The sequence below is a fragment of the Eublepharis macularius genome, chromosome 19, assembly GCF_028583425.1.
Source record: "Eublepharis macularius isolate TG4126 chromosome 19, MPM_Emac_v1.0, whole genome shotgun sequence".
NCBI lineage: Eukaryota > Metazoa > Chordata > Lepidosauria > Squamata > Eublepharidae > Eublepharis > Eublepharis macularius.
Window position 1 is genome coordinate 19,586,785 of NC_072808.1, and position 21,274 is coordinate 19,608,058.

Sequence of the window (21,274 nt, forward strand, 5' to 3'; positions counted from 1 at the left end):
ATTTTTCTCCTGCCATCAGGCATGACTTTGCTCTTAGCTTTTTGCGTGGAGAAGAGGCAACACGGCCAATGTGGTAGAGGGTGTCGCTGTGAGTGAAGGTTCTGCATTCATGCCAAACTAGTTGCGATAAACCCAATTATCTACAGTCCGACAGAGAGCTGTTCCAGTGATTTAGAAAAAGAGCTAGTTTGGTGTAGTGGTTAAAAGCGGTGGACTCTAATCTGGAGAGCCGGGTTTGATCTCCCACTCCTCCGCTTGAAGCCAGCTGGGCGACCTGGGGTCAGTCACAGCTTCTCGGAGCTCTCTCAGCCTCACCCACTTCACAGGATGATTGTTGTGGGGATAATAATAATAAAAACTTTGTAAACTGCTCTGAGTGGGCGTTAAGTTGTCATGAAGGGCGGCATATAAATCAAATGTTGTTATTAAAGAAGGGGAGCAGCTGGCTTTTAAAGCCCAAGGGATGCTCATGTGTAGAGTGCAGAGGCGCGCGCGCGCACGCACACACACACGCGCGCGCACACACACACACACACACACACACACACACACACACACCCTTTGCCTGCATCTCCACAGCCCCTTCTCTTTCCAGGCCCTTTCCTCCCTGATTTGCATGGGTATGTCATCAAGCAATGGAGGTCTTCATAGGGTTCCCAGGTACCTGCCAGTGGTAGGCAAACTCCTGAAGATTAGCCACCTCAAGTAGTAAGCCCCCCGGAGGTTGCCTGCCAGTGTCAGGCACCCAGGGAACATGCGCTGTGTGCACGCTCCCTAGGGGTGTAGCGACATCACTTCCAGAAGTAACAGCGTTGCTCCAGCCGCGGGGAGCATTCCTGCGCTTCCTTTGGGGCCCGTTTGGACCACAAATGGGCCAAATCAGACCCGTGTTGAGCGTGGAAGTGCTCACACAGCTGGCGGGTGACATCACTTCCAGAAGTGATGTCGCCACATCAGCCCCGGAACAAAGTAGGACCTCATGCCCAACACGAGGTACGTGCCAGGCACCCTGACTTCCCGGCGGGAGGGGAAAGGGACCTGGCAACCCTAGGTCTTCATCCTTGGCTGTCAAATGTGGAGTTTGCTACCAGAGGATGTAATGATGGCTGCAGACATAAATAGGGTTGCTAACCTCCAGGTGATAGCTGGAGATCTCCCGGAATTACCACTAATCTCCAGGCTACAGAGATGAGTTCCCCTGGAGAAAATGGCTGCTTTGGAGGATGGACTGTACGGCATTATACCCTGCGGAGGTCTCTTCCCTCCCCAAACTCTGCCCGCTCCAGGCTCCACCCCCCAAATCTCCAGGAATTTCACAACCTGGAGCTGGCAACCTTAAAGCATAGGTCTACTGGTGGGTTACTAGCCATGGTGCCTAATTGGAACCTACACTTCCAGAAGAAGTAAACCTCTGAATACCAGTCAGGAGGCAACATCAGGGCAAGGCCTCGGCCTCTTCACCCTCTTTGTTGGCCCTCCACAGTAACTGGTTGGCCCCTGTGTGAGAAAGGAAACTGGACGAGAGGGACCACTGATGTTCTTAGGAGGGAATGGTTGTGCTTTGTGGGCGCGAGTGATATCTCAAGGAGGCAGGGCGAGGGACAGGGAGCTGTCAGGGCCTGCGAGCAGACCTTTCTGGTGCCAAAATCTAGCACATATCACACCGTAACGCTTTTTTTTTCTCTTCTAGGAAGTCATTCTACTCTGGCCACGCCTCCTTTGCCATGTATTCCATGATGTACTTGGCGGTAAGTCCCTGGGCTGGCATTTATGAAGGGGCTTCAGGGGTCTTTCCAGTCAAGCTTCCAGCCACCTTATAAGCCTGAGGAAATAAAGGAAGGCCTAATCCACATAGCAGGCTGCCTGAAATGCAGAGGAACATCTGCCCGTTGCTGTTTGAGCGACCTGCTCCCTAGGAGGTTCCCAGCCATATTCACAGGGCAGAACCCCAATGTCCTCACAACTGTTTGCAACTTCTTTTCTCCTTTAAGTGAAAATATACGATGCAGTGGGAGCAGCCGCTTCACATTTATCGATTTCATTTATACCCCACTTTTCTCCCCAATGGATGCCCAGAGTGGCTTACATCGTTCTCCTCCATTTATCCTCACAACAACCCTAGGAGGTAGCTTAGCCCAAGAGTGGCTAACTGACTCAAGGTCACACGGCAAGTTTCCACGGCCGAATGGAGTTTCAGGCCTTGTTCAGTGCTCTAACCGCTACTCCACGCTGTCACTAATCACAAGAACGGCTTACCACGTGGAGCAGCTTCTGCTTAGGGTAGTTTCTTTCTTTCTTCAGTTAAAAGGATCTGGCAGGAGGTGATGTGAAAAACTCTGGGGAGTCCGAGGACAATATTCACCTTGATGGGCCAGGGGTCTGATTCAGCATGAGGCAACTTGGTGTATGTGTGGGTGTTCAAATCCCTCTGACTGGAAAACTTGTTTGGAAATCGATTCTGTCAGAAGCATTCCTTTTCTCCAAAGCCAGCCCTTCCTTTTCACGTAGTCCCTTTCCTCGAGCACTGATTAAGTGTTGATAGCCTGTGTGGCAGTTTATAGTGTTGGACTAAGATCTGAATTGACTTTCAGATCCCCCTCTGCCATGGAAGCTCACCGGGTGACCTTCAGAAAGTCACACACTCAGCCGAACCTGCCTCGCTGTGTTGTTGTGAGGATAAAATGGAGGAGAGGAAAACAGTGTGATGGTATCGCTCTACTCTGCTCTGGTTTGACTTCACCAAGAGTATTGTGTTCAGTCTGAGGCACCACAACTTTAAAATGATACAGACATGCTGGAGTGAGTCCAGAGGAGGGCAACGAAGATGGTGAGGGGTCTGGAGACCAAGTCCTATGGGGAAAGGTTGAAGGAGCTCGGTATGTTTAGCCTGGAGAGGAGACGATGGAGAGGTGATGTGATAACCATCTTCAAGTACTTAAATGGCTGTCATATAGAGGGTAGCACAGAGTTGTTTTCCATTGCCCCAGAAGGTCAGACCAGAACCAATGAGTTGAAATTAAATCAAAAGAGTTTTCAGCTAAACATTAGGAAGAACTTCCTGACAGAGCGGTCCCTCAGTGGAACAGGCTTCCTCAGGAGGTGGTGGGCTCTCCTTCTTTGGAGGTTTTTAAGCAGAGGCTAGATGGCCACCTGACAGCAGTGCTGATCCTGTGAACCTGGGCAGATCATGAGAGGGAGGGCAGGAAGGGTTACCTCAGTGCTTAGTTCTCGTGGCCCCTTCTTGTAATGCCAGTCTCCACCTTGGGGTCAGTAAGCAATTTTCCCCTGGCCAGTTTGTCTAGGGATCCTGACAGTTTTTCCATCTTCTGGGCATGGAGCAGGGGTCATTGGGGGTGTGTGGGGAGGGGAGGTAGCTGTGAATTTCCTGCATTGTTCAGGGGGTTGGACTAGATGACCTTGGAGATCCCTTCAAGCCCTATGATTCTGTGATTCTATAACAATAGATGTAAGCCTGCCTCTGGGCCTCCATTGGCTTGGCAACTTGACTGGGCCTTCCCATTGTACTTAAGAACGGGAATGTGCCTCAAGGGTTCCCCTCCTAGCCCTCATCATGGGGCACTGTCTAACATCACAGAATTAAATTCTGTATTCTAGTTGTCTCCAGATAACTGTAATTTGGAAGGGGGGGTGGAGTTAGACTAGGAATTTTTCACCAAGCCTTCAGCCAGCTATAAAACAGCTGAAGGCCTGTGGAGTTGCTGTCTGAATAATCAGTGAGAGAGTGTCGAGGCCAGGACACAAACCAAGAAAGCATCTTGGGAACCTTTATCAGAGAAGGAAATATAATTGCTGGTTGAGTGGTTTGCTGTCAGAAAAAACTACAAGATCTGATGGGTCAGTGCTTTCGCAGCCAGGATATGGTGTTTACCCTAAGTTCTGGGTGGAAAGCGGAGCATTGGTGATTTAGATCAAAGAGTCTGGGAGCCAAGAACTTTGGTTCCTTTTGCGGTTCCCAGAGTGTGCAAACATTGCTATGTACCTTTCTCCACCAGCACATCCTATGCAAAACTAAACTGCTGATAATGATCTCCAGGGCCCATGGAATACCCAGTTCCTTCAGTTTTTCAGAGACGGAGGGCATGGTTTGGTTGCTCACGGGACACTGTCCATGCATTTTGGTCCTGTGCTGGACCAAAATGGGAATCTCAAGTTGACCTTTCATGAGCGTTGGCTTGTCCCACTGATTCCTAACGTTTCTCTCTTCTCTATTATTATAACTTCTAATAATCTGAGACAAGCCGCTGAATTTATCCTCCTATCTTTAGAGGAAGGATTAGCCTGATATCCCAGCAGAGCCCCTTCCCTGCTGGGAGGGTTCTGGTGCCAGGGTGTGGCTGGAAGGGGAAAGAGAAGTGGGTGAGAATCTCAGGACGGTTCTGTCCAGCTGGTGTCCCTGATCCTCTTGACTGGTGGTTTCATCTGTGGGGTCAGAGGTTGAACTCCTGAAGCAGAAATTCACAAGAGGGGTGGAGCTAGAACAGCCTATGAGACAGGCTTGGCTGGTAGGTTCATGACTGATGTGGGCAAGAGCTCTTAGCCACTAGTTTTAAAAACTTTGATAAATCTCCACAGAGATTTATTGAAGTTATTTCCAATTTCTGTATTGTCCAAATTATGATCAGAGAGATTATTAAAGCTACCAGCCAGGATCAATTGTCCTTCTGAAAACCATATCAAAGTTTTTATTAAATTTTGGAAGAACTGAGGGTTGTTTTCTGTTAGGAACATAAACCAATATAAAGGTGCATGGATTACCTTTATTTATTTATATAAACGTTCCCTCTTTATGCTGGAAAATCTCTGTTACCAAATCCTGGGAAATTCTTACATTTGAAGCGGCTCCTTTTATATTTTGCTTTGAGGAAGCAGTATACAAAGTTCCCAGCTTTGAATATTGTAATATTTAGGGTTGAGTATCTTTTCACATATATTTCTTGAATTAATAAACAATCTGCTTTTATAATAACTGCAACTAATGAAAAACTTCCCAACTTTTATAAGATCTGTTCATTCCATTAACATTCCACAAAATTATTTTCAGTACTATTTCTTTAATTTATTTTACATTTACAGTGTCATTCAGCACAACTGGAAACCGTGGTGTTCTCTCTTATTTTTAAAAATCTCGTTCACAAAATCTCTCTCTATCCTGGGTTTTTTTTATTACACCAAATTGTCCTTTGAATTTAAATAGCAGTTTAAACAAGGTTCCCCATTTATATTTTATCCTATTATTTCTAAATTGTTCATTAAAATTTTTTTAGGTTGTGACGTTTTTGCAAAGTCAGACATTATTGATTTCGTTCATGAAATTAAAGGGCTGGTGCCTCTGCCAGGGTTGCCCACATGGGCATTGCCCCATTTTATCCTCACCATCAATTCAGTGTGGTGTAGCTAACATGGCATAGTGTCGGTCTACGATCTGGAATCCCTGGCTTGCCATAAAAGCTTGTTGGGAGTCTTTGGGCCAGTCACACACCCTCAACCTGACCTCAGTCAACCCAACCTACCTTGCAGGGTTATTGTGAGGGCAAAATGGAAGGGGGAGAATGATGTAAGATGCTTTGGGGGAGAAAGGGCAGCATATAAATGAGGTTAGATAAATAAAATAAGGCCCAAAGCCCAAGGGAACTTCATGGCTAAGGAAGGATTTCAACCAAAATCTCCCTGCTCCAAATCTCTACTCTGCTGGCTCTTTGTCTCCTGCTATCTTTACCTGTGAAATATTTCTGTCACAATAAATTGGCTGGTCTTTGGGTACCAGAGAATTCCTTGGTGCTTTGCTACACTGGACTTTACTCCAGCTGCTGTTCTGGAATTCGCCGCTCGCTGGTCGGCTGAGTTTCTTGAGGCTCGTCCGTGTATTGAGCAGGCTCCCTTTCTCCTTCCGTATCTGGCCTTCTCTTCCTTCCAAGAAGTGCCCTCGCATGCTCCTCTGAAAACTGCACTAGAAGGCCCGTTGTTTGCTACAAGGGGGGGAGGGGGGCAGCAGCTCCATGGAGAGAAGCCGATGCCCATCACCTCAGGCTCAAGATGTCACAAACCAGACTGACAAATCTTTTTGTCCGAGTTTAGGTCTCTGGGCTCGGCTCACTTCTGTTCCTTTTCCGGCTCTTCTTTCTCCAGTTTTACCTCCAGGCACGCTTCACTTGGCGGGGCGCTCGGTTGCTCCGGCCACTGGTCCAGTTTGTGCTGCTGATGGTGGCCATATACACGGGGCTGACCCGCATCTCGGACTATCGGCATCACCCATCTGATGTGGCTGTGGGGCTGCTGCAGGGGGCGCTTGTGGCCTACTGGGTGGTAAGTTGGTGCCTGCCCTTCTCTGCCCAATGGAGACCTTCTCTGTGTCTCTCTGACTGCCAGGCCCGGGAGGGCGGGGGGCGGGGACAGGTTCTTGGTTGTGGGTTGTGGATTTTTGTGGGTTGTGGCAGATTTTTGCTGGTTTATCCAATAGGTGAGACAGGACCCAGCTGCCTCCTCATTCCATTTTATTCAAACAGAGAGTATCACGATTAAGAAAAAACAATCATGAGGCTCCTCATACAGGAGCTTTGCAACAATGGCCGTTTCCAGACGTTCTTAAAATAGCGCAAGACTCATGGAACGCTGGCAGCTTCATCGCACAATTTCTGATGTCATCACGTCATGATGGCGTTTTTGTAGCGCCTTCATAACTGCCTGCATCAGAAATAGCGCTACGAAGCAGCCGGTGTTCCGTGAGTCTTGTGCTATTTTAAGGACGTGTGGAAACTGTGAATGTCTTTCTAGGAGTTAGAGCTACATTGATATTATTGCACATTGTGACTGCTTTGAGAAAAGCAATGAAACGGGATAAAAATGCACCAGACAACCCGTTAGCCATTCACATTTGATTGATTTCTTGGCTCTACAAAGAAAGAATTAATTGGCTTTAAAACATACAACAGCCACTTTGGACCTGAAATTGAACTTCGGCATGATCCTCTAAATATATTGATGGAAATATGGATCTTTAATACGTGTATTCCTCAGCATGCTGTTTTGGTCCTCGGGACTGTGACAATATGTGGGCGAGTGCAATATTCAACTATTTATTGATGTATTTGTGTATTTATGAAATGTATTTATTGGATGTTAAGCACTAGCACTTTATTGTTACAAGAATAATTTATTGCAAGTGAATTTCATACTGGTTGGAAGTTGAGTGGATGTTTTCATGCATGTATGATACATAATACTATATGACATAAATATATGAAGCAGACACAATTAAATGCCTTATTAAATGTTTACTCATATTTAACTGAATAGTAAGTTTTAACAATTGTCTTTCTCATCCCAGGCATAAAAATATAAAATAGAGTTCCATGGTTTATAGTCTGAATTCTGTGGCCAAGCAAAAAAGCTGAATTCTGTACTTCCAGATGCAAATTGAGCAAATGTTCTTCTTCTTTTGCATCAAGTACCAACCAGCCTTTCAGTGGTTTTGCATTATTTATCCTAGTGAGGATATTTATTTATCCTGGCCTGCCCTCTTATATTTGCAGAAGTGACACAGTGGTCACTCTGGGATCTGAGAGCCCAGCCAGCCCTGCCGAGCTGATCTTTATAGCCATGAGGGATAGAATCTTTTTAAAAACACAAGAAAGCGGAGATTCTTGGTCCAAGCTGAATGCCACTGCCCAGGCCACATTCTACGGCAGCTCTGTGAAATTCTGGCACGTGCAGTGTTCTGCTGCAAAGTTGTGAGTCTCTTGGACAATCTCAGAAGTGCAGTGCTGAATCACACTCCAGGACTCCCTGGTTCCGCTTCCTGTTCTGAACCCTCGGTGCCTCTTGTCACGCCACAAGCAGGGCAGGAAGGCAACAGCCCTTCCTTTGTCGTATTTCCCCAGTTTTATTAATATGTTGTTAGTTTAGCTCCATCCATGTGCACGGAGCCCTACAGGGTTTGAGAACACTCAGGTCTCTGCCCTGAGGAGTTTACAATCTCAAGATGGAGAGGCGAGAGAACCACAAGAGAGGAAAAGAGCAAGAGTCCTGTAGCATCTATAAGACTAGCAAAATTGGTGATAGGGTGTGAGCTTTTGTGAGTCACAGCTCACTTCTTTGGATACAGTTTCTGAAGAAGAGAACTGTGGCTCACGAAAGCTCATACCCTATCACCAATTTTGTTAGTCTTATAGGTGCTACTGGACTCTTGCTCTTTTCTACTGCTATAGACAGACTAAGACGGCTACCCACCTTGTTGTGTCTCCACAAGAGGGGAAGTAAGATAAACAGGGAAAGAATTTACTCCATTCAGCTACATATATTTGGGCTTAGTTTCTGTAGGGTTGTGCCAAAAGCTTTCCAGAAAAGATGCATTTTGAAGGCCTTATATAGGGATGGTGGGAGAATGCATCTGCTACTGAGAGGGAGCCTCTGGATATGGAAGCTTCCTTCAGACACCGTGGCTCCTCCACAGATGTGTCGAATTCACCTATGAAGCCATTTGTGGTAGTGAGTTCCATGCACTGGTTTTGAAGTATTGTAGTTATTTCAGAGCCTACTTTGGATCAATGTCATTGGGTGACTTCAATTTACAGCATTTTGAGGGACGATCCACGTGTTACAAAGTCACCTGTGGCCACTACCGGGACTTTGAATCAGACGTGCACCTGGAGTTCCATGCCGGGAACTCAGTTCCCCAGTGTGTGGGGACAGAATTCAGATTGGGACTGCGGTCAGCCCTGGAGGCTGACCGCAGTCCCAATGTTTCTCCAATGGGGCAGACAGTGGCGCCCTGGGCCATTTCAGGTCAGGAAGCCAGGGGGGTGGAATTAAGCACCCTCTCCCTGTACGCCAAGGGATCAGAATCAGCGCCCCTGCAACACTTGGGAATTCAGTTCCCAGTGGGGAACTCCTAGAACATGTCTGTTAATGGTCCATATGGGGGATGCTGGGCTTTTGATACACACGAATCAGCCTCTGAGAAAAGTTGCTCTCTATCCATTCCGTGTAGAGTGGACAGTATGAGGCCGGCAACGGGCGCATTGCCAGCGATGCACTGGCATCCTTTTGGACGCAAAAGGAGTGATGTCAGGGTGTCCGGATGCTTCCCATTTTATTTATTTATTTATTTATTTATTTATTTATTTGTAGTCTGCCTTTCTCACTGAGACTCAGGGCGGATTACACAGTGTGAGATTAGTACAGTCAGTATCAGGAACATTTCCATAAACAATGCCCTAGGGTAAATAGATACAGGTTTACATAGACGTAGCATTAGTAGGAATCCAATGCAACATAGTGGTTCCTAATTCATTAGCAGATCGTCTGAGATCCCCTCCCTACATTACAGCCCTCCAGTCTGAGTAAAAAGCCTTTTTGAATAATTCAGTTTTGCATCGTTTGCGGAAAGCCAGGAGAGGTGGGGCTCTCCTCAGGCAAGCCGTTCCACAGGGTAGGGGCCACCACAGAGAAAGCCCGTGTATGGGCTGCTGTTGATTTCGTCCATGTGCAGGCTTGGTGCCTGCAGGAGACCCTGTTCGGATGAGCAAAGCTACCGTGGAGGGACATAGGGAGGGAGGCGGTCCTGTAGGTATGCCGGATCTATGAAGAGCTTTGTAAGTGATAACCAGTACCTTGAACTGAGCACGGAACTGATGGGTAGCCAATGGAGCGACTGCAGAATGGGGGTGATGTTCATGCTCCTGCTCGCTCCTGATAACAGTCGAGCCGCAGCGTTTTGCACCGTTGCTCTCCCTGTTTCCCCACCATTTCCCACACACACACCAGCAGGAATCAGGCAACCTTATTCCATGGTATCAAAATCTTCTGTCGCCTCCCCCCAAATTAGTTGCCTTTTTCTTCTAAGCTAAACAGGCCCACATATTTGAGCTTTTCCTGTGGGAGAAGATGCTGCAGCCCTCTTTCCACTCCTCTTTTTCTGCTTCTTAGCCTTGCAACTGCTCTTTCCCTGCAAGGTCAGGGATAGCGATGAGGCAATGGGTAGCGTAGCTTCGCTCTGCTGAGCTGAGCACGGGAACGGGCTGGGTGCAGGAAAGGAAATGCACGCCCTTGACAGCATTGTCTGCAGGCAGCTGGGAGGAAATCCTTCAGCCTCCCGCCCTGCGCCTGTGATTGCAGCCCCACCCGTCAGCCTCCAGTGCAGCCAAGAGAGCCTGCCCAACCTGGAAGATCACATTCCTCGCCACTGCCCTATATTCTAACTCCAGGAGCTGGGCTAGAATTAAGGAGCCTTAACTATCAGTAATTTTAGCCCTTGTTCTAAAAGAGGAATGGGCTGTTTGGAAGTGAGCAGGGGTCCAGTGACGTATGGATCAATGGAGCAGGGGCCGAAGGAACATGGTAGCTTTTGAAGCCACCCTCATGTGCGCATACACATACATAAAAAGCTTTGGGACCACTCCAGAGAATGCTGTCGATGGAAGTGGAGGGAATGATTACCATGAAGAGAGGTGTCCCAAGAAGGGTGCCTGCCCAGGAGTTCTCTGTAGCTCTAAGGGCCAAGCTGGACATGACGGCATCCTCGTGTCTGCCATGGGGACACCACCTAGAGTTGCCAGCCTCCAGGAGGTGCCTGGAGTTCTGGAATTCCCACAGATCTCCACGCTGCAGAAATCACTTCTCCTGGGGGCTATGGCAGTTTCGGAGGATGGACTCTCTGGCATCATATCCCTGCTGAGTGCCCTCCCCCCCAAACTCCACCCACCCTGGGTACCACCCCAAAATCTCCAGCAATTTACGATGATGGAGTTGGCATCCCTAACGCCACAACCATTTTAAAGTGATTTAAAAATGCCATAGGTGCCCGGTCCTGATTGGACTCACAGTTGGAGATCTAAGGATCTCTTGTCCCCAACTCTGCCCTTTCAGCTGTGGTGGGGGGCGCAGCCATTTCGGCACTTGAAAAGGCGCAAGGGGGAAACAAGAGCATTTGAACTGGCTGTGCCCTTGCAACATTTCTACACCACTTTTCAGTAGTGGTGTCCCTGTGACGGACACGAGGATGCCGTCACATGTAGTTTGGCCCTGAGTGTTTGAAGACAGGCTGCAGAAATGCATGGTGATCATTCCCGTTGTTTCTTTGACAAAGAGGCCTGTGCATAGAATGTGGGGGAGATTCTCAGCTTTCATTTGCCAAAAAGGAAAACAAGTTTCTAGCTCTCATGGCTGCAAGGCAGTGGGCAGGCCTCTTCAGTCGTCAGTGGTTGGCCTTCTCGCTAGTGGACAGTTTTAAAGTTCCTCTATGATGATCTGTTTTTAGCCCCAAGTGCCCACTAATTCCCAGTCATGGCCACCTGCTTCTTAAATGCTCTGAAATCTTGGAGTTGAAAGTCTTTGAAATCTTGAAATGCTTTGAAATCTTGGAGTTGAAGTCTTTGAAATCTTGACATCTCTGCCAACAGATCAGGACAAGATGCCATTTCACCCCCTTCCCCGTCCCCCCTTCCCCGGTAGCCTCCCAATACACACAGCTCCCCACATCCTAGGAATTAACTTCCCAGGGGTTGGAAAGAACTGCTGGGGAAGGGGAGTGCTGGAAAGTAAAGTACAACATTGGTTTCCTCTGTTCAGAAACTGCATTTCAGTATATATTGCCATCTTTCCTCTCCCCCTTTGGCCCTGAATTGCTGGGGCTGAACTGGTGTTTGAACTTCAAATGGAGTTTTGTGCTAGGAAAAGACACGCTACCTTTCCATGTAACTTCTCGCGGCTCAAAGGAGATGCTGAGTTGTACTGTATTCCACATTAAAGCTGAAATGTAGGATTCTGCCCTGGAAGTATGTACAAAACTTCATTCAAACATCTCCATGCGACAGAACCAATATCATTTGACAAACGTGTACAAACACACAGAATGACCCTTTTGAGTACAAGCAGTTGCTGGGTCTCTGCTTAGAACAGTGGAGGGGAGTGCTCACTCTCTTGTCTGTTTGTCTGTCACACACACACACACACACACTTTGCCCTGTCCTTTGACCAAGGGAACCCAGTACAATGAAACAAACCCCAAGTTTAAATATGGTGGCAAAGGACCACAGAAGCAACCCTTGGGGGTCCTGATGCCATACAACCTGTGGCAGGCAGGGGGAAGTAGCTCCCCCTCTCATGGAATAATCCCCCTCCCTTGGTAGCAGATGGCACAAGGGGGTGAAACTCTCCCTCTCCCATGCAACGGATCTTTCAACCGCAGCTGTGGAAAGGGCTACGGGCACAAATTTGTCCACCGTTTTCATTCCATTGCTCGGCCTCCTGGGCCCAAAATGAGTCCACAGTTGATGGCAGAGAGAGCGCAAGTGACCATGAGGTCACGTGCGCTTGCGCACTGAGAGCTCTACAGTGACCATGAGGCTGTGGCCTGGCAGGGACCCTATGGAAGTTTCTCACTCCGTCTTTCTCTTCTTTCCATTTCCAGGCCTTCCACGTTTCCAGCATGTTTCGCCGCAAACGCCAGCCCCACCAACCGCCCATCACCATCTTGGACAGTCCCAGCTCAGATGGCCACACCGATTGCTAGAGGGTGACTGGCACATGGTTACTTCCTGCTCACGCAGGGTTAAGGCCACTCTCTGTTTTGATGGATTCGTGGGTGCACAGAAAACCGGTACCCTCCTTGACTCCAGTACCCTGGTATCTACTGCTGATTGCTTAGGCACCAAATGGGACCGATGGCAGTTGCATCACCGCTGTCTAGGGAACAGTTTCCTGGCTGAGATTCTCATATCTACCTTGAAGCCACTGCTGGGAACACTAAAAAGGACAAGGAGAGACACTGGGGCACTTTTATGCCAGCACCAAAGATTTCTCTTTGGTCTGTTTCTTCTTTGAATCTGAGCGCATGAGGCACTTCCCGTCTGGATTCGAGATCCCCATCTCTTCTAGCTTGTTTTTTTGGCAGTGGAAGGTATGAATTTATCCATGAAATATTAGGCATTCCGATCGCCTTGCTTGGAGGAGAACAGATACTCTGGTGCTCAAGCAATGTGTCTCAGATGCTTGAGAAGTCACTGTGTGCCTTACCGAAACATACACAAGAAGGAATGAACCACAGACTCTGCAAGGGGGGGAGGATCTAGAAGACCGCGGAGGATTTATGCCAGTACTGTGGTGTAGTGCACTGCCAAGTACTGCACCCCTCCTCCACCCCCTCCCCTTTCCACCTCCCATAATGTGAATGGCATTTTTATAATAAATGGTACTGACAATCTTCTCCTTTAATAACAGTGATTTGGTGGAAGCGGAGGCAGGGAAGCACAGCGTAGCCAGGACATTCTGCCACTTCACCTGCTCTGGGCCTCGGATAGTTCCTTCTAGCCCGGGGTGTGCAGGGCTGAGCCCAGATACGCAACAATTCCACATCTGGTATTTGGCACAGATACCTGAGGAGCTCTGCTTTCATTTAAGCAAGCAGTTTTCTGGTTCTGATTATTGTGAAGACACAACACCCTCCCTCCCTTGTGACTTCCAGTTGTGTTAATTTGTCGAGTCACACCTCAACTTTTGTAGCTACCCCACCGAACCCAGGAGATGCAGCTATTGGGTTCAGAATAGATCCTGCAAACAGAAATACAGGGTGAGACCAGACCGTAACCATAAGCATGAAGGGGAAACAATTCTCTCTGTATGGTATCTTGCCCACCCTGACCTTGATAGCCCAGGTGAGCCTGATCTCATCAGATCTCAGAAGCTAAGCAGGGTCCGCCTTGGTTAGTAATTGGATGGGAGTCCTCTCCAACGAAGACCAGGGTTGGAGAGGCAGGCAATGGCAAACCACCTCTGTTAGTCTCCTGCCATGAAAACCCCACCAGGGGTCGCCATAAGTCAGCTCTGACTTGAGGATACTCTCCACCACCAGTGTCTTGCCCGCGTAAACTCCTGCTTCGGCTTATTCAGAGAGTTGCTTGTGACATAAATGTTGTAAGTTGGAAAGAGTTTTCAAGTGTCTCTTGTGCTGCAGTTAGAGAAGGCAGGCTCTGAAATTACTGGACTGAAATAGGCCTATTTGGACCCAGGGGGTGCAAGGTTAAGTTTCAAGACATGCTGACCCAGGGAATTGTTGGGGGTCTCACTGGCTTTGGGGGGAAGCCTTTGGGGGAAGGGTTTGGGGAAGTTGCAGGGTCCATCTTCTTGATTGTTAGGACTTCTCCAGTGAGAAGGTCAAAGAAGGAAGACAAGTGTAACTCCCCCTGCCACACCCAGCGGCATGCAGGGGGGCTGCCTTGCAATGCCATGAGCTGGCATGACTTCGGACTTGACTCGCCGTGCTTGCCTAGAAGGCTGGGTGCCCCTGATGTTGTCTGATTCCCTTCCGTGTGTTCTTTGTCTAAGTAAGGCTCATTCCAGGCAAAACATTGTCAGCACAATAAGTGGCGAGGTGGGGGGGGGGCACAGAGAGAGGTCCTCATACTGGGGCCATCTGGAGCGGAGCGAAAGTCTCGTTCCCTCCAACCTTATGGTCACAAAGGAAGAAGACAGAGTGGCTGTTGTGCAGCTCTGAGTGCCAAGACCTCAGCAAGGCTTCGGTGTACTCCGTTTAATGATTAATCCAGCCCTGAGCGGGAGAGCTTGGGGGCAGGGAGAGCTGCAGAGTCCAACTAGAGAACAGGGCAACAGGAATACAGCTGAGTGCGGCGTGCCAGCCAGCTCTCTCGCTTGGCTCGGTGTGTAAGGACATGATACACACCAAACTTGTGTCAGATCACAGGTGCGCAACTGAGCCCACAGTCAGATGTACATCAGGTGAATTCACCTTGAAAAGAGCTCGCTCACTCTGCACTGGGAGAGGAGAGAAGGCGCTCCTGGTTTCCCTACCGCCCTGCTTTCATTTGCAGCCCCTTTTCTTGGGTTCCATATGACCATCCTAGAGAAAAGGGCGGGGGGACCCACAAACATTCTGCTGCCCTTTCTGCTGTATCCGAAGTCTGTGACAGTTTGTGGGACACCAGGTGCGCAAGCCTGATAAAGTGTACAGGGGTGCCCAGTGGATTTTGCTGGTGGGAAGGTAGGGCCAGGCTGCAGGACCACGAGTCTTGCTTTCTTCGCCAGCGCGGGAAACTTACCCAAGTACTGCAAGATCTGATTCAGAACAGGACTCCTAAGTCCTGGGGGGGGGGGGAATACTTTTTGCCTCATCGCAAGGCTGTATGTGAAGAGCATGGACAGATAATAAGGTAAATTATGACCCCCGAGTTATTTCAGCTAAAGGAAATGTTGTGGAACCCTGGCCTGAATTGTAGCCAAATGCGGTGTAGTTTGGCCGATAGTCAATGTGTCTGAAGACACATCAGCACTGGCTGTCGATGGTGCAATTGCGCCTGCTCTCTCTGGCTGCTGCTCCATTGAGCCTGTCTTGGTGCATTCTCTTGGGTTTCTATCCCAGGCTTCTATTTGTAGTGGAATAAGTTTGCATAGCCATTGCCAGTCTTGAAGACAAGCGGCTTAGGAGGCCACAAGTGTGTGTTCACACCACTTCAGTGAAAGCCAGTTTGGTGTAGTGTGATTAAGAGCAGCAGGACTCTAATCTGGAGAGCCGGGTTTGATTCCCCACTCCTCTGCTTGAAGCCAGCTGGGTGACCTTGTGTCAGTCACAGCTCTCTCAGCCCCACCCACCTCACAGGGGGATTGTTGTGAGGATAATAATAACATACTGTGTAAACCACTGAGAGTGGGCATTAAGTTGTCTTGAAGGACGGTATATAAACCGAATGTTGTTGTTGTTGTTGTTGAGAGTATCTGTCTCTTTCCCGTTTGGGTGGGAAACGGCTGATATAGGCTTGTGAGCAACGGCCCCTTTGGAGCTCAAAAAAGCAGTGAAGAATGTTCTGGCAGAAATGTGTAAGGACATGATACACCAAACTCGTGTCAGATCACAGGTGTGCAACTGAACCCACAGTCAGACATACACCCGAGTACACCCGAATCCTAGTGGCGGCAAGAAGAGAACTGAGGGAAGGGACCGTTGCTCACCATTAGGGCACGTGACCATTTGGGCGGGAAACAGCTGCTATAGGCTCATGAGCAACGGCCCCTTTGGAGCTCAAAAAAGCAGTGAAGAATGTTCCGGCGGCTGGCCTGTACCCGCGCAGTCCCATGTGTGTCAGCGCAAAAGAGCTCGATGAACAATAGTTACAGGTATGTACAACCCTGTTTTTTCCCACTGAAGTCCAGCCGTCCAGAGGAGGAGGCGGCCTGGAGACCATGAGGGTGTTGCTGTGGTAGTTGGGCGGTGTTTAAGGTGAGGGCAGGGGCTGAGCCTTCTCCAGGCCTGGGCCTTCCAGGGCAGCCAAGCAAAGAGGAATGATTGAAGCAATGCTGTGAGGAATGTCAAGTCTCTGAGAGGGGAGACATTCAAGGGGCCACACCAGTTCCTTGGCAGGAGAGAGCGCTGGAGGTTTCCAGGGTTTTTGTGGCATTTGCTTTTCTGAGGGGCATAAAAGTAGAAAGCAGATGGGTCTGTTTACTCCACATCAGGTCTGCAGAGACTGAGACAGAGAGAGAGAGAGAGAGAGATCTTGCATCCCCCAGATTGCTTCAGCCAACTCATGTCAGCCTCCCTGTCCCTGCCAGAATCCCAGAATCGCCCTTGCTACTCTTCACAAACACACACCTGCCCCCTCCCCTCAGCAGGGGGGCACCACTTCTGAGCCTCAATAGACAGCTGAGCAGAGCCCTTACTGGCCACTTCAGCCCCACATGGAAGAAATAGCCATAAGCCTTGCAGGCCAGCCCTGGACTGACCTATCAGGGTCCCTATGAATGAGATACCTCCAAAACATCCCATAATTAACAGACTTGCTCAGATCCTCCAAACTGGCTTCTTTGATTGAGTCCAGCCATCTTGTTTTAGGTCTTCCTCTTTTCCTGCTGCCTTCCACTTTTCCTAGCATTGTTGACTTTTCCAGAGAGTCTTGTCTTCTCATGATGTGACCAAAGTACGATAGCCTCATTTTTGTTGAGGCTTTATCTTTAAGGATCTTTTCTAGCTCATTCACTCATTTTATTTATTTTTTTCATTATATTTCTATTCCACCCTCCCCGCGAACGGGCTCAGGGCGGATTACATCAGTTAAAACATAATCACAACATAACAAGGATTTACAAATTCATAAAAGCATATTAAAATCACAGGTTACATATAAATAATTTTAAAAGTATCAAGAGGGCAGCAACCACAGTATAACTTAACTTATCTTTGCTTAATAAAACAGAATTCTAACAGAAATGGTGGTAACTCATCTGGTGGGGGAGGGGAATTTAAACATTCATCGACTCCCTCCCCCAACATGGCCGCCAGAGGCCAGGCTTGACCTCAACCATACACCTGTCTTACAGGCCTGGTGGAAGGACAACAGATCCTGTTGGGTTCTGGCTTCAAGAGAGAGAGTTCCACCAAGCCGGAGCAGGACCAAAAAGCCCCTGGCTCTGGTCGATGCCAGGCGGGCCTCCCTGGGGCCAGGGACCACCAGAGTAGCATTACAGAGTGGCCCCTCCCTGGTTACGCCCCTTACTCAGAAGAGGCTGTCATGCTAAGCAGGGCGCAACCAAGCCAGTGGTTTCCTCGCCACCGCGTCCATAATCCTTAGCACAAATCCGGATTACTCCGCCTGCTGTTCCAGCTGGATTCTTCTGTCTCCGAGAGAGTGCCTTCGCCACCCCCAGTCTCTCTCTCCCAGCAACCTCTCCCAGGATAGCTGCTGACTCTATTCAAGGCCGCTCTGAATGACTCCTTTATGTACAGTGGAGGGGGTGCTGGGGGCATGTGACTGCCAGGACCAAGAAGGAAGGAAAATAGTCCAAGTTGCCACCACTGAGGCTTTTCCTTCCAGGCATCCTGCTCAACCACTCTGCAAGCCAGCGCCACCTTTTTCAGGTATCTGGGGCTCTGTCAGCCCTTTCCATGTGCCAAGGGCACCGAAATCAGGGACAATAATTTCTCCAGAGCATCCCAGATGTTTGGAAAGGGCCTTTTCTGTGCAATCCAGTCCTTTCTCTAGTGAACAGATACAGCAGGGTTTTAAAAAATTGTTTCAAGGACCAGAAGAACTTGTCTGCCCAGACAAAGCAATTTTTGTGAATGTGTGGGCATGCTTTGGGAAGCTATGCCCTTATCAGCCCACTTGCAATTTTGAAAGGGGTGGGGGAAACAGCTGGAGGACGACTCACGGGCACGATCCGTGGTGCTTCTGTGGAGCTCTCATTCTGTTCTATGAGGAGACAAAGCTTGGGCAGGAGAATTTCCCAGCGGGCTCAGTTACTTGAAAATTAAGGGAGAGGGGAAAGTCAGGTGGCATCTCCATTTTTTGGGCATGCAGTAAGGGTCACTGGGTGTGTGTGTGTGGGGGGGAGTTAACTGTGTATTTCCTGCATTGTGCAGGGGGTTAGACTAGATGACCCAAGAGGTCCCTTCCAACCCTATGATTGTACAATTCTATGATTCTATTATTGTGGGCATTCTAGCTCAGTGGGGGTGTGCTTACAAAATTTATTTGGGTTGCTTTCAGATGGTTTTGTTAATGTTTTCGTCCATTTTAAAATATACCTGTCTGGAGTTTTCATTATTTCCAGTGGATTCATCCTTCCCCATTTCAAATTCTGCATTAGCCCAGCAGGCAGAGGAGGCCTCATAGGCATATCTTCCCTCCTTTCCCACAATCCTTAAATGGGGATTTACTCTGAAAGCAAGGAAAACCGGAAAATCCTGCTCTTTGCCTTGCTCCACTCTGCTGCACGAAACATTTCTCTCCAGCCAGCCTCCGGTATAGGAAATTAGCCAGAGGAAAATTCTTAAAGCCATCAAGGAAGGCCTGGAAGTGAGCAAAATTTAGCTTCCCTCACCTGACACACACTGGTATATTTGAAAATATTCATCCCAACCCCAGTTTATGAGTAGAAGGGTGGCCTTGTACAGACAGCTGGAGATTGCCGAGTTCAGCTTGAATAGAAAAAGTTACTGCCTGACATCGCCCCACCCAGTTGCCCCCAAACACTCTCACACACACTCTGCTCTAACTACTATTAAACACAGGAGGAAACTAGAGATCTCAGACCTGCAAGCTGTGGTTTCCAATAACACAGAGAGATGGGATCTTTCCTCAGCACCGATCCTTTACATCCCATCAGGTTGGACCCTACGTGTCTCGTGGGCCAAGCTAGACATACAGGTTTGTAAAGAGTTGGGACTGGGTTCCCCAGACCGATCTCAGGTTTCCACAGCCATACAATAGTTAACAAGTAAATAATATTTGATTTATACACCACCCTTCAGGACAACTTAATACCCACTCAGAGCGGTTTACAAAGTATGTTACTATTATCCTCACAACAATCACCTTATGAAGTGATGGGACTGAGAGAGCTCTGGGAAAGCTGTGACTAACTCAAGGTCACCCAGCTGGCTTCAGGTGGAAGAGTGGGGAATCAAACCTGGTTCTCCAGATTAGAGTCCTGCCGCTCTTGACCACTACATCAAACTGGCTCTCAATAATAATAATATCCAATTTATATACTGCCCTTCAGGACAACTTACCACCCACTCAAAGCAGTTTACAAAGTATGCTATTATTATCCCCACAACAATCACCCTATGAGGTGGGTGGGCCTGAGAGCGCTCCAAGAGAGCTGTGACTGACCCAAGGTCACCCAGCTGGCTTCAGGTGGAGGAGTGAGGAATGAAACCCAGTTCTCCAGATTAGAGTCCTGCCGCTCTTAACCACTACACCGAACTGGCTCTCCCTATGTCAAAATAACATGGAAGGGAGTTCCGCCCCTTGTTTTTACTGCTCCACATGTACAGAATATTCCACACGGAGCAGAAAAAACAGGGAAAGCTCCCCTGTTATTTTGATAGGGGGGAATGGCTTGAGGGGGGAGGGAGAAGCCCCTCCTCCCCTCAAGGAGACATCATGAGGCCATTTAGGGTCTCCTTTATCTTTAACAGCTACTCCCCAAAGTTGCTATGTAGCTTCAGTGAACTCTTTAAAAACCTGCACATTTAGCTTGGTCCTGTGTGTGTCACTGAAGGAGGGGCCAAACCTAGGTTATACTGATACTCTTCCTCAACGTTGCACTGAAGGCTAAGCTTCTCACTGTTCTTGTCATGAATTCTGAGCGGCGCGGAGGGCAATCTCAACTCCCCCCTGTCTGGAGATCAGGGGGCGGGCCACCAGCCATGTAACCATTTTCTCCGAGGGCAACCCACTGAGTTCCACCACCTCTTTTCCCAGAAAAAAAGCCCTACCTGCTACTATTCCCTGACTGTCACTGGTAACAAGGAAAGCTTTCCCTTCATCCTCAGCAGGTCAAGCATGTTTCATATTGCTGAAGGCAGGAAACTGGACTTCTTTCTATCTGGCTTTGCCTGCCTGACAGTAGATAAAATCAAAGCGTTTGCCCCTGTAACTAGCAGATATACCCCCTTATCAGAACAGTTCATCTAAACTGGATCTTTGCTTATATAGACAAGAAAGACCTCTCAGAGCTACTGAAACAATGTGATGATAGGCAGAAACAATATGCATAGAATGATACTGTTTGGCCGGAACATCTGTTAATTGTTCTGGTTGGATAATGTCCTTATCTGCTGAGTAACTTTCACTGCCTGGGGAACTGAAACCAGACAGGGAGATGTTGGAATAAGTATTTCCAATTGTTATCAAATGATAGAAATTAATGCAGAGTGTTTGTATTAATTATATCAATATTGCCGCTATCCTATGCTCCAGTCGGGAAAGTCAGTCTAATGCCCGTTTTATAGCATTTCAGTTTTACAAAACTGACTGGAACTATGCTAGAACAAGAAAGGCTATCCCATGAAACAGGCAGGCGGTAAGTCTGGGATGGACAAAAGGGAGCGCGCTATGAATTAGGCATTTTACTGCTCCAACAAGCACTTTCATCATCAGTTGGTAGCCAGCAGCAGACAGAACTGGGGCAATTTCCCTGGGGATTGTGCAAAGTCAAACAAGATTCAAGTATGGAATTACAAGCCTGGAATGCACCTGAAGATAATGTACTTCAACTCCTGCCCTGAGGCGGAATTCTATCTTGCAGTGCCGCCCCCCTGCAAGAACTCTCGTCATACCCATGGAAAACAAATGCCTGCTGGCTATGAAGCCAGTGACCAAGTGGGAGAAGCTTCCACATACAGTGGGGTCTGGGGGGCAGGGAGAATCTCTTCAGCTGGCTCTGCCTACACCTCTTCCAAACACACTAATTGCCAGGCGGTTTGCGGGTTCACATTAGTGTCTCTAGAGGGTGCTAAAGC

General features: G+C 48.4%; 1 protein-coding gene across 1 annotated transcript in view; it reads left to right on the forward strand.

The window, feature by feature from the left end:
* LOC129346375 (phospholipid phosphatase 3-like) overlaps nucleotides 1-13,219 on the forward strand; it is a 38,549-nt gene extending 25,330 nt beyond the window's left edge. The window contains exons 4-6 of the mRNA XM_055003723.1: nucleotides 1,691-1,748; nucleotides 6,148-6,324; nucleotides 12,428-13,219. Coding sequence (XP_054859698.1) covers nucleotides 1,691-1,748; nucleotides 6,148-6,324; nucleotides 12,428-12,529 — 337 coding nt within the window. The 3' untranslated portion in view covers nucleotides 12,530-13,219. The remainder of the gene's footprint in view (nucleotides 1-1,690; nucleotides 1,749-6,147; nucleotides 6,325-12,427) is intronic.
* The last annotated feature ends 8,055 nt before the right edge of the window (nucleotides 13,220-21,274 follow it).